The sequence below is a fragment of the Gigantopelta aegis genome, chromosome 12 (assembly GCF_016097555.1).
Source record: "Gigantopelta aegis isolate Gae_Host chromosome 12, Gae_host_genome, whole genome shotgun sequence".
NCBI lineage: Eukaryota > Metazoa > Mollusca > Gastropoda > Neomphalida > Peltospiridae > Gigantopelta > Gigantopelta aegis.
In genome coordinates, this window is record NC_054710.1 from 45,594,305 (window position 1) to 45,607,554 (window position 13,250).

Below are 13,250 nucleotides of genomic sequence, written 5' to 3' on the forward strand. Positions count from 1 at the left end.
CATCATCATCTTCTTCCTCTTCATTATCTTCTTCTTCATCATTATCTTCTTTTTTATCGTCATCTTCCTCATCATCATTATCATCTTCCTCATCATTATCTTCTTCTTCTTCTTCTTCATCATCATATTCTTATTCTTCTTCATCATCATCATCTTCTTCATCATCTTCTTCTTCATTATCTTCTTCTTCATCATCATCTTCTTCTTCTTCATTATCTTCTTCTTCATCATCATCTTCTATTTTACCATCATCTTCTTCATCATCATTATCATCTTTATCATCATTATCTTCTTTTTCTTCACCATCGTCTTCTTCTTCTTCTTCATCATCATATTCTTATTCTTCTTCATCATCATCATCTTCTTCATCATCATCATCTTCTTCATCATCATTATCATCTTCAACATCATTATCTTCTTCTTCTTCTTCTTCATTATCTTCTTCTTCTTCATCATCATCTTCTTCTTCATTATCTTCTTCTTCATCATCATCTTCTTCTTCATTATCTTCTTCTTCATCATCATTATTATCTTCATCATCATTATCGTCTTCTTTTTCTTCATCGTCGTCTTCTTCTTTTTCATCATCATCATATTCTTAATCGTCTTCATAAATCATCATCTTCTTCATCATCTTCTTCTTCTTCATTATGTTCTTCTTCATCATCATCTTCGTCTTCTTCATTATCTTCTTCTTCATCATCATCTTCTTTTTTATCATCATCTTCATCATCATTATCATCTTCATCATCATCGTTATCTTCTTCTTTTTCTTCATCATCGTCTTTTTCTTCTTCTTCATCATCATATTCTTATTCTTCTTCATCATCATCATCTTCTTTATCATCTTCTTCTTCATCATCTTCTTCTTCTTCATTATCTTCTTCTTCATCACCATCTTCTTTTTATATCATCATCTTCATCATCATCTTCATCATCATTATCTTCTTCTTTTTCTTCATTATCGTCTTCTTCTTCATCATCATCATCATATTCTTATACTTCTTCATGATCATCATCATCTTCTTCATCATCTTCTTCTTCATCATCATTATCATCTTCTTCTTCATTGTCATCATCTTCTTCTTCAACGATGCCACTAGAGCACATTGATTTTTTATCTTATCATCCGCTATTGGACGTCAAACATATGGTCATTCTGAAACTGTCTTCTTCTTCTTCTTTCTCTTCGTCCTCCCCCTCGTATTCCTTTTTTATTACTACTTATTTCCTTCTTATTATTTATATTTATATGTTATTTTATTTCATGGGTTTTGTTTGTTTGCGGAGGTCACCGTAATTGTATTTTCTTCCGTAGGTTCGCCGCGACTGGAACATCGACATGTCAATCAAGCACGCACCCTCCTGGCGCATGTCAAGGACAACGTAACGCTACGTGTGTTTACGATAGCCAATCCGCGGCCGAAATTCAAGTGGAGGAAGTTGCATAATAACGTAGAACACCGCCTTGCGTCGAGCGCGCCCACGACATCAACGACCTCGACATCAGTGGGCGAATACACCCTCGTGAATGTCAGCCACAGCGGCGCCTACAGAGTGTACGTGCACAACGGCGTAGGGTCTGCTCTGGTGGTAGACTTCACGGTGTCGGTGGTGGAGCAAGGTAAGGAAAGAGGGAGGTGCTGCCAGTGATGATGATTTGTTTTGTTTAACGACACTACTAGAGCACATTGATTTATCAATCATCGGCCATTGGATGCCAAACATTTGGTAATTTTTATATATAGTCTCAAGCACAAGGCTACTTGACACATTGGTACTAGATGAAATAAAATTGCACATTTTTTTTACCCAGATGAAACTATTATTTTTTTACAACCAACACACTCACATTTATAACCAATCACAGGACTTGTGGTGTTCACTTCTCTATCAAAAGTTGGGTGCACCTCGAACTTTGACCCAGCCGGAAGTTATTTGGCTTAGTACTACCTATAGAGGGAATCCGCTACATTTGTTCCATTAGTAGCAAGGGAGCTTTTATATGCACCATCCAACAGACATGATAACACATACCACGGGCTTTGATATACCAGTCTTGGTGCACTGGCTGGAACGAGAAATAGCCCTATGGGCCCACAGACGGGGATCGATCTCAGACCGACGGCACATAAATCGAGCGCTGTACCACTGGGCTACGTCCCGCCCGTGCTGCTAGTGATGTTCCAATGATCGATTTTAATCGATACTTGATTGATTGGGTTCTACCGATGAGATGATCCGGATATTACCTGCAATAGTTCTTCCAGTTTTAATGACGCAATTGATGTAAATATGTTAGGTAATATGTCGGTAATCATCACATTTGCTTGTCGTAAGTTCAGTCAGAATATTGGTCTCAACCCAGTATTTGTCCAGTGGTTTATCACATATATGAGTGTGTGTGTGTGTGTGTGTGTGTGTGTGTGTGTGTGTGTGTGTGTAAATTACACACCAGTGTAATATATTGCTCATGTCATAACAATCAGTGGCGGATCCAGAAAATCCATCTCATGGAATGCCAAGGGAACTTTGGGGGAGGTTTGGAGGGGTATCGTAAAAAAATGAAAATTAATATATAATAAAATTATAACTATCGCAAAATTTAGGGGGGACCCGGGCACCTGCCCCCTCCTCCCTCCCCCTCTGAATCCGCCTCTGACAACCATTCGATATCTAACTAGTGTAATATTGGCGTGACGAGACGGTGACGTAGATCACTTGCTGGTCCAATTCGCAGAAAAAATAAAATGTAGTAGGTTTCGACATCTGCTTACTTCAGCGTTGCCGTTTGTTTGCAGTTGGTTTGTAATAAATAAAATACTAAACTAGCTTTCCTGTCATGCCATTTTTATGAAACTCGTTAACAGTGATGGTATTTGACTCGCCTTCGCACGTCATATGCCAAACCTATTACTCATTTCATAAAAATGGTATGACAGGCAAGCTCGTTTAGTAATATATATATATATATATATATATATATATATATATATATATATATATATATATGTATATATATATATATATTAGTCATTATTGGTAAAATTAGCCATTTGTAGGGTATATATGATGGAGCGCATCATAATAGGTGCATGGTTGTTATAATTCAAATCAATTGTATGTTCATACAATTCTAACTGGTTGTGTAATCGATAGTAGATCGGTTGGTGCAAACCGATTTTAACCGATAATCAATAATAAAATTCCCACGGATTGCGAATACGAGGTGCTGCTAAAGGGGGGGGGGGGGGGGAGCGGACGAATATATATAAAAACATGGCAGCTAAATACCAGTATACTCAACAAAATTAATTAAGGGCCAGTAAATATCTTTTTTACATTTTGTTTTATGGTACAGAATACATTTGTTTTTGGTTCTACAAACTTATTTTTTCCCCCATTTTTAAAGGCGCAGTACCTAGTTTCAGCCCGTAAAAATTAACACAAAGTTAAGTTAATATACAAACCTGCAACACACATTTTGATAATGTTGTAACAGAGAGAAGTCTGTGATGTTTAAACAGAGAAGTGCCGTCTAAAAATACCTAAAGCTTGTCTCGATAGTCATTACTTCTCAGACGAGAAGATGTATGTGGGTGCCTGTGTGTGCGCGTGCGTGTATGTGTGCGCGCGCGTGTGTCTGTCTGTATGTGTGCGCGCGCGTGTGTATGTCGGTGTCTGTCTAAGGGTGTTTGTCTGTGCGTGTCTGTGTATTTCATGCTTTGTAGTTCTCTCTGTGTATGTATGCATCTAATATATCTATGTCAGTTTGGTAAATTGTGTGTGTGTGTTTGTGTGTATGAGCAATTATTTTGTTGTTATTTTAGTTATTGTTGTAGTGGTTGGGGGGTTGGGGGATGGGTGGGGTTGCTTAACTTCTGTGCTATATCCTATTTATTTATTGTCTTATCATTATTACACTTTTTTAGTTTTAGATACAAATACTGAAGAAAAACAGACACCCTTGGACTACGACGACGTGGCTATATCTGAATCATCCACGATGTACTGGGTCATTCCATCTACTTTTGTCTTCGTCTTCTGCGTCGCCATTGTTGTTGTCGTGTATCGACGTTCACGTAACAATAAAGGTATTGACATCTCAAAGTCCTTCTCAGGTTCATAGTGTAAGAGGCGTAACTAGTGTTTACTTTAAGAATAATTAGAAAACCATCACTTTATAGACAAGACAGGATTTACTAAACGGCAAAAGTTATTGTGACACACAAAAGACAAAGATAATTGATTATACGTTTTTACTGCCGTGTATGAAACGTTATAACATGGAAAGAGAAATGTCCGAAGGTATGGAAACAAGCAATAGTTCATCAAAAGGGAGCACCTGCCATATGCAAATGAGCCACATCACTAGAGGGCGTCCAGAGCGAAGTTCACACAGTCAGTACGAGTGTGTCCACCTTGTGCATTGATACAGGCCTGGCACCGCCGTCTCACTGAGGCCACTAAACGCTGGAGAAAGTTCCTGGAAATGCCATTCCGGATCTGAGGAAGGATCAGCCGGAGCTCCTACAGTGTTGTCTTGGCGAGGGGTTGTCACGGGTGGTCGGCCGCTACGGGGACGGTCCCTGACCTGATTCTTTTGTTGATATCATTGCCATAAATGCCATATGGTGTTTCTGTGGACGTTGAATTGACGTGCGACGTCACACTGCGAAGTCCCAGATTCCAGCATCTCTATGACGCGCCATCTGTCATTTCCACTGAGGCGTGGCATGACAAAATTGCGTCAAACAGTTCACAAATGGTGTTTTTCTGCGTTTGGATTTGTGAAGACTGCAGAGAGTGGCAATGATTTGCGACTGAATGTATGGCCTTTTATGGTGAATACTGGACAGGATGTCTTCCGAATAGTCCATGTTTCTTGCACAAAGCATGCAATCGCTGCAACAACTGCTTGGTTGCATTTCTTCGAGCTGTTTCATGCACATTTTATCTGGTTTACATCCATAGATCCATTCACAAATGTATTACTACAAACAATCCATGTCACAATAATAATAATAATAATAATAATAAATTCTTTATTTAGTGAGGGTAACACAGTTACCAAAAGCTAATCTTCCCTGAGGCCCTCAGGTACAAACATTACAGAATTACAATACATACATTTATGAACAAATAGAAAATACATATATGGCAATAAACATATGTACAAATGATATTATTTTAGAAAATATTTCTTGAGTCTATATTTAAAAACAGCAGTATTTGGCGATGATCGGATAGCTTTAGGCAATTTATTCCAAAGTACTGGTCCAGAGTAACTGAAAGCATGTTTAAATAAAGACATTTTAGGTTTTGGAATTAATAGATTTATATTCTCTACATTTCGAAGGTTGTAGGGATTGTTTTCTCCAACATATATTAATAAGTTTGAAAGATAGTTTGGGGCTTCATTGTATAGACATTTATAAATTTGTAAACATTTGTGATAGTGGATTCGTGTTTCCATTGTCATCCATTTTAACTGTTTAAATAGTCGGGCAGATGGAGTAATAGGATCTACATCTAATATCATCCTTGCAGCTCTCTTTTGCAGTTTTAGTAAACGTTCTAATCCATCCTGATTACAGTTTCCCCAAATTACACAGCAGTAATCGATGAGTGGTAAAATATACCCATTGTAGAAAAGTTTTCTTGCATCTAAATTTAAATACCTAATGATTTTTGATAACAGATACAGACGTTTAGAGATCAGGGAACACACATGTTTAACCTGATTTGTCTATTTTAAATTATTATCAACTTTAATTCCTAAAAGTTTTTCACAATCAGTGTGTTGCAGACGTTCTTAATTTATTATAAGAGAAATATCATTTTGGATTGTAACTTTCTGTCTTGTTCCTATAGTCATATATTTGGTCTTTTTTGTGTTTATGAACAATAACTTTTGCCGTTTATAATATTTATTCAGTTATTGAGGCCACATGACCACGATGACTACTTTTAAAACAAATTAATCGTGCGCCATGTCTGTACAAATTAAAATACATGTATATCAATTTTACAGAATGCTTCAAAAGACATGAATGTTTATTGTCAATTGCTTATGAACATAGACATTGAGGTTTGCTAACCCGTAGCGGTGGTGTGGGGTGGGGGTGGGGTGGGGTGGGGGTGGGGTGGGGTGGGGGCGGCAAACGTCTGTGCCTCCTACTTGAGGACAAATATGTACCAGGTTTTTGCCAAACTCTATACAAATATATATAAAAATGTGGCCTGTGCGCCCCCCCCCCCCCCTCAAATCACATTTCTCCTACCAAATATATCTTCCCTTGTTTCCTTGAGATAGTTGTACTCCACCAAAATGTGACGCACCATAAGAGTACACTGACAGTGCATTCTGATACTAGGGTCAGACTACCAACTGTCACGACGGAGTTGGCCAGCTGTTCGATCTCAAGACTCGTTTGACTGTCCATTTGCGACTCTGGGCGCTCTTACGACTCGATTTTCGTCGTATACAACTCTTACGACCGATTAGTTGTTAATTTGAGCGCACTCGTCGTAGAGTTGGCCTACTCCGTCGTGCCAGTTGATAGTCTGAAACTTATAGACAATAGACACAAACTAATAAATTGACTCCACACACAATCATTGCAAGTGTTTGCATGCCGTCCTTTATGATAGTCTGAAACCTATAGACAATAGACACAAACTAATAATTTGACTCGACACACAATCATGACAGAACTAATCTGGTGACGTGTTTTCATGCCGTCCTTTATGACCCGAGTCCACGTCGTACCGAGTCTTATGAAATCTGTGAATCCACATAAAGAGCAAGTTGATTGTCGTCAGCTAGATAGAGCTGTCACAAATATGAGTTCCACTAAGACGGCAAACTTGTCGGCTTAACGTTACAGAATGTTAGATCTAACTGAGCGCACTCAACTCAATCTGGCGTCCACTGAAGATGTTCTTAACGTTACGGAATGTTAGATCTAACTGAGCGCACTCAACTCAATCTGCCGTCCACTGAAGATGTCCTTAACGTTACGGAATGTTAGATCTAACTGAGCGCACTCAACTCAATCTGCCGTCCACTGAAGATGTTCTTAACGTTACGGAATGTTAGATCTAACTGAGCGCACTCAACTCAATCTGCCGTCCACTGAAGAACTGGATTGCATTACATTAGGGCGGGACGTAACACATGGGTAAAGTGTCCGCTTGATGAGAAGTCAGTGTAGGGTCTATCCCCGGCGGTGGACCCATTGGACTATTTCTCGTTTCAGCCTGTGCACCACGACTGGTACATCAAAGGCCGTGGTATGTATTATCTTGTCTGTGGGATGGTGCATATAAAAGATCCCTTGCTACTAACGAAAAAATGTAGCGGGTTTGTCTCTGAGACTATATGTTTAAATTACCAAATGTTTGACATCCAATAGTCGATTATTAATAAGTCAGTGTGCTCTAGTGGTGTCGTTAAACAACAACAACAACAACAACAAAAAACATTACATTATTTGGTCGTACTTTTTTTAATGGGCTTTTATAGTTCATGATGTAATGTTTTCATTTTAAAATAAAAAGTCAAATAAGTAATACGATTCTACAGCTTTAATATCAGTGTGATTGTACAGGTATAACAAATTCACATGGTTTATTATTTCAGAAATTAATACCGACCAAAGCAACTCGGGGTAAGTTAACCCTTTATGAGTGAAACAGAGCTTAAGTCTTATCATTAATTCCACGTCACATATTCACCGTAAAACGTTTGTGTTTATGTCCGCGGTTGTATATATACTCTTCAAAAAAGTAGGGGCATTTAAAATGCGAATACCGTTACCAATGATTGAAACAGAGATCAGCTTTCTAAAATGGCTGTCTTGGAAAGAACGTTTATGACTGCACAACCTAACACTCAAACACAGCAGAAAATGTGGGTAGGGAGTCATTCGCATTTTGAAACTTCACAGAGCGGTCGATAAATCTGTTTAGGTGATTACTGCCGTTAATTTGGCTGAATCTCATGATCATTTAACCTTTATTATTTGGATGTTATGCATCTTTTGTCTTTGAAGTAGTGATCCGGCGTCTACGGCGTGAAGAACGCCTTAGGGCTATTGGCATGCTTCAAACAGGTAGAATGCAGCGTGATGTAGCCAATATGTTCAGTGTTTCGCCGTCTGTGATCTGCAGACTATGGAACAGATACCAGCAGACCCAAAATGTTGATGATCAACCCCGTTCAGGGCGTTCCAGGTCAATCACACGAGTCCAGGATCGAATCATCAGAACCTAGGTCTTACGACATCGAGCCCAAACAGCGACTTAAATCGCTCCACAGCTACACCAGACTACTGGGGTCCGAGTGATGGGTCAGACGATCAGAAATCATTTACATGCAGCTCAGCTGCATGCTCGGCGACCACGTGTTGTGCCACCGTTAACGAATCGCCCCATGGTAAACAGGCGCCACTGGTGTACACAGAGTAGATATTGTAGATATTTGTGTAATGTTTTCTGACGAGTCCAGATTTGGTGATTCAGTTATGATGTGGGGTGACATCACTATGACTGACAGAACACCACTCCATATTGTTCACGGAAGAGTCATTGGTCAGTACTACAGGGATAACATACAGAATACCACTCCATATTGTTCACGGGAGAGTCACTGGTCAGTACTACATGGATAACATACAGAACACCACTCCATATTGTTCACGGGAGAGTCACTGGTCAGTACTACATGGATAACATACAGAACACCACTCCATATTGTTCACGGGAGAGTCACTGGTCAGTACTACAGGGATAACATACTGGCACCACTCCATATTGTTCACGGGAGGGTCACTGGTCAGTACTACATGGATAACATACAGAACACCACTCCATATTGTTCACGGGAGAGTCACTGGTCAGTACTACAGGGATAACATACAGAACACCACTCCATATTGTTCAAGGGAGGGTCACTGGTCAGTACTACAGGGATAACATACTGGAGACCACTCCATATTGTTCAAGGGAGGGTCACTGGTCAGTACTACATGGATAACATACAGAACACCACTCCATATTGTTCACGGGAGAGTCACTGGTCAGTACTACAGGGATAACATACAGAACACCACTCCATATTGTTCAAGGGAGGGTCACTGGTCAGTACTACAGGGATAACATACTGGAGACCACTCCATATTGTTCAAGGGAGGGTCACTGGTCAGTACTACAGGGATAACATACATAACACCACTCCGTATTGTTCAAGGGAGGGTCACTGGTCAGTACTACAGGGATAACATACTGGCACCACTCTATATTGTTCACGGGAGGGTCACTGGTCGGTACTACAGGGATAACATACAGAACACCACTCCATATTGTTCAAGGGAGGGTCACTGGTCAGTACTACAGGGATAACATACAGAACACCACTCCATATTGTTCAAGGGAGGGTCACTGGTCAGTACTACAGGGATAACATACTGGAGACCACTCCATATTGTTCAAGGGAGGGTCACTGGTCAGTACTACATGGATAACATACAGAACACCACTCCATATTGTTCACGGGAGAGTCACTGGTCAGTACTACAGGGATAACACACAGAACACCACTCCATATTGTTCAAGGGAGGGTCACTGGTCAGTACTACAGGGATAACATACTGGAGACCACTCCATATGTTCAAGGGAGGGTCACTGGTCAGTACTACAGGGATAACATACATAACACCACTCCGTATGTTCAAGGGAGGGTCACTGGTCAGTACTACAGGGATAACATACTGGCACCACTCTATATTGTTCACGGGAGGGTCACTGGTCGGTACTACAGGGATAACATACTGAACACCACTCCATATTGTTCAAGGGAGGGTCACTGGTCAGTACTACAGGGATAACATACATAACACCACTCCGTATTGTTCAAGGGAGGGTCACTGGTCAGTACTACAGGGATAACATACTGGCACCACTCCATATTGTTCACGGGAGGGTCACTGGTCGGTACTACAGGGATAACATACAGAACACCACTCCATATTGTTCAAGGGAGGGTCACTGGTCGGTACTACAGGGATAACATACTGAACACCACTCCATATTGTTCAAGGGAGGGTCACTGGTCAGAACTATAGGGATAACATACTGAACACCACTCCATATTGTTCAAGGGAGGGTCACTGGTCAGTGCTACAGGGATAACATACAGAACACCACTCCATATTGTTCACGGGAGAGTCACTGGTCAGTACTACAGGGATAACATACTGAACACCACTCCATATTGTTCAATGGACGGTCACTGGTCAGTGCTACAGGGATAACATACTGCCACCGATTGTTGTCCCGTTTGCCCGCCGTGCTGGTTGGTGGTTTGTGTTTCAAGATGATATGACATGAACTGGTGGTTGTCATTTCTTCCCAATTCCTTTATTATTATCATGCATATATTCCTAGACAATGATACCTCTCGATAGTTCTTTAACTGGCTGTTATTTCCTACATCCCCCTACTTTTTTAAGAGTATTATGTCTATGTGTTTTGTGCGAGTATCTTTATGTGTTAGTATTTATGTCTGTGTATGGTGCGTGTATTTGTGTGTGTTTATATTTATGTATATGTGTATTGTGTGTGTATCTTTGTGTGTATATAATGTGTATGTGTATGGTGTGTGTATTTTTGTGTGCTTTTATATAAGTATGTCTATGTGTATGGTATGTGTATCTCTATGTGTGTGTGTGTGTGTGTGTGTGTGTGTGTGTGTGTGTGTTATATGTGTATGTATGTGTGTGCGCGCGCGTATGTGTATCTGTGTGCGTGCGTGTGTGTGTGTTCATTTGTGTGGTGGTGTGATGTACAAGTATTCGCGCACATATTTATGTTTGTGTGTGTCTGCGTGTGTGTGAGCGAGAGAGAGAGAGAGAGAGAGAGAGAGAGAGAGAGAGAGAGAGAGAGAGAGAGAGAGACAGACAGAGAGACAGAGAGACAGAGAGAGAGACAGAGAGAGAGAGAGACAGAGGAATATTTAAATGCATGTTTTATGGTGTGTTCTGTCTATTTGCAGACACGAATACAACGAACCCTACGAGATAGATTCTCTCCATCTTCCGGGTGAGTCCACTGTACGAATGTTTCATAACAAAACGAACTAGCAGACATTTTTTTATAGTCACTCACTACAAAACTGGGAAAGAATAGGAAGATGTGTTTCACGACATCTGAACTCATTGTATACTACGGCTATCGGTTATCTTCACACATGGCATGTTTTCTTCTTCTTCTTCTTTTTTGCATATTACAACAGTTCTAATATACATGATATATGAAAGCATAAAAATTATATGATATGTGGGGTTAACCGTGAAAGAGAGAGAGAGAGAGAGAGAGAGAGAGAGAGAGAGAGAGAGAGAGAGAGAGAGAGAGAGAGAGAGAGAGAGAGAGAGAGAGGAGGGAGGGAGGGAGGCACAAAGACAAAGTGAGAGAGATGGAGGGAGAGAGGTAGTGAACTAGACAGACATACATAATAGACGCACGTGGATAGACAGAGAGACGGGGGGGGGGGGGGGGTGAGAGGAACAAAGGGGAGATAGAAAGAGAGGTAGATAGACAGACATACATAATAGACACACAGGAAAAGAGATAGAGAGGAAGGGAGGGTGAGAGATGGTGAGGAATAGAAACAGACAGACAACACATACAGAGATATAGACACGCAGGCAGAGACAGAGAGAGGGAAGAAGGGAGGGTGAGAGAGATGGTGGAAGATAGAAAGAGATGCAGACAGATATACAGAGAGAGATAGACACAGAGAGAGAGACAGAGACTGGATCACTAGTAGCATCCACTATAGTAATAAAACCGTGTGTCGTTTTAAACATTTCCAGACCTCGCCTTTTATGGGGAGCTATCACTCTCCCTTAATCTAGTTCAGACTAATTTTAGCTCACCTTAACATGTGATTTTTTAAGATAGTATTTCAAAAGGATTAAATATTATTGCTGAAAATTTTAATATCTTAAATGGCTCTCCATAATCTTAATTAGCAGTGTATTTCATATTATTGCTGAATATAGTTATATATTAAATGGCTCTCCATAATCTTAATTAGCAGTACATTTCATATTATTGCTGAATATAGTTATATCTTAAATGGCTCTCCATAATCTTAATTAGCGGTGCATTTCACCTTTCTGCTAGTTGTGGAACCGTGTACACCAATTGTTGTATTCTCTGGTGACCTTCACACTGACTGTCACGTGTTTCAGCTCCAGCCGTGGGTATCAGCCAGCCAGCTCACGTCTACGATCACCTTGGATCACGACAGAGGTCAGACTACCGGTCTCTGGACAGGCTAACTCGTGTCAGATGTCAAACAGATGGCGAGGACACCAATCCGACCAGGATGCCAATCCCTTGTGGAGATACCAGACGGAAGCCAAGCTATCGGGCGCTAGTTTATGGTCAAGATGCCAGGCGAAGTTTGTGGAATCCATCTTGGCTCCCAAATGTTGCTGAATACGAGAGGAATTCGGTTCAGGTGCCATTTCTTGATGAAAATGTCGGATGGAATACAAGGAATCCATCGTGGGTGCTATTTCGTGAGGAAGATGTCAGGCCAATGTCATGGAATCCAGCTAGGATGTAACCGCTTGATAACAATATCAGCTAACGTGAACCAGTGTAAACACCGGAATAGGCAGGCTTCGTTCACTTGGACAGTTTGTGAAAGAATCACAAAGATTGGTTTTCCCCGACCACATGGGTATTCAATGATGTGCGTACAAGACACACATAGAGAAGAAACCGGTGATGTTAAGCATATCAAAGAGATAAGGAATAACCAGATACTAATAGCATGTAATAAAACAAGATACAGAACAATGAGTATAATGTTCACTAAGGACAATGACTGTGTCATTGGTAACAAAAATACGTGCATAGATCCCAGAGATAACTACATACTAACTAAAGTAGCCCTCAACAAGCATATTCATTCAAATACATTTAATTTCTATGGTTCACCTGAATACTTACTGCTTTGTTGTTTAGATATAATTAATCAAATGGATTTTGAAAAAGAAGACGTGATATTTTGTGGAGACAGAAACTCCACAAAATATCACGTCCTCTTATTCAAAGTTTATTTGATTAATTATATCACTATTATGTTTACAATTAATTTATTCAAAAATATGTCTTTTTCTTACACACCTCTTGGTGAGAACATCAATCGTTATTTTGATAACACATACTTGTAT

At 40.2% G+C, this 13,250-nt stretch overlaps 1 protein-coding gene across 2 annotated transcripts in view; it reads left to right on the top strand.

Annotated features, from left to right (window-relative positions):
- LOC121386237 overlaps window positions 1–12,877 on the top strand; it is a 130,129-nt gene extending 117,252 nt beyond the window's left edge. The window contains exons 5-8 of one of the 2 annotated variants that reach the window (XM_041517065.1): window positions 3,939–4,094; window positions 7,646–7,673; window positions 11,057–11,103; window positions 12,258–12,877. In XM_041517065.1, coding sequence (XP_041372999.1) covers window positions 3,939–4,094; window positions 7,646–7,673; window positions 11,057–11,103; window positions 12,258–12,637 — 611 coding nt within the window. In that variant the 3' untranslated portion in view covers window positions 12,638–12,877. The remainder of the gene's footprint in view (window positions 1–3,938; window positions 4,095–7,645; window positions 7,674–11,056; window positions 11,104–12,257) is intronic. The other variant, XM_041517066.1, reaches the window with a different exon arrangement.
- Window positions 12,878–13,250: the final 373 nt, after the last annotated feature.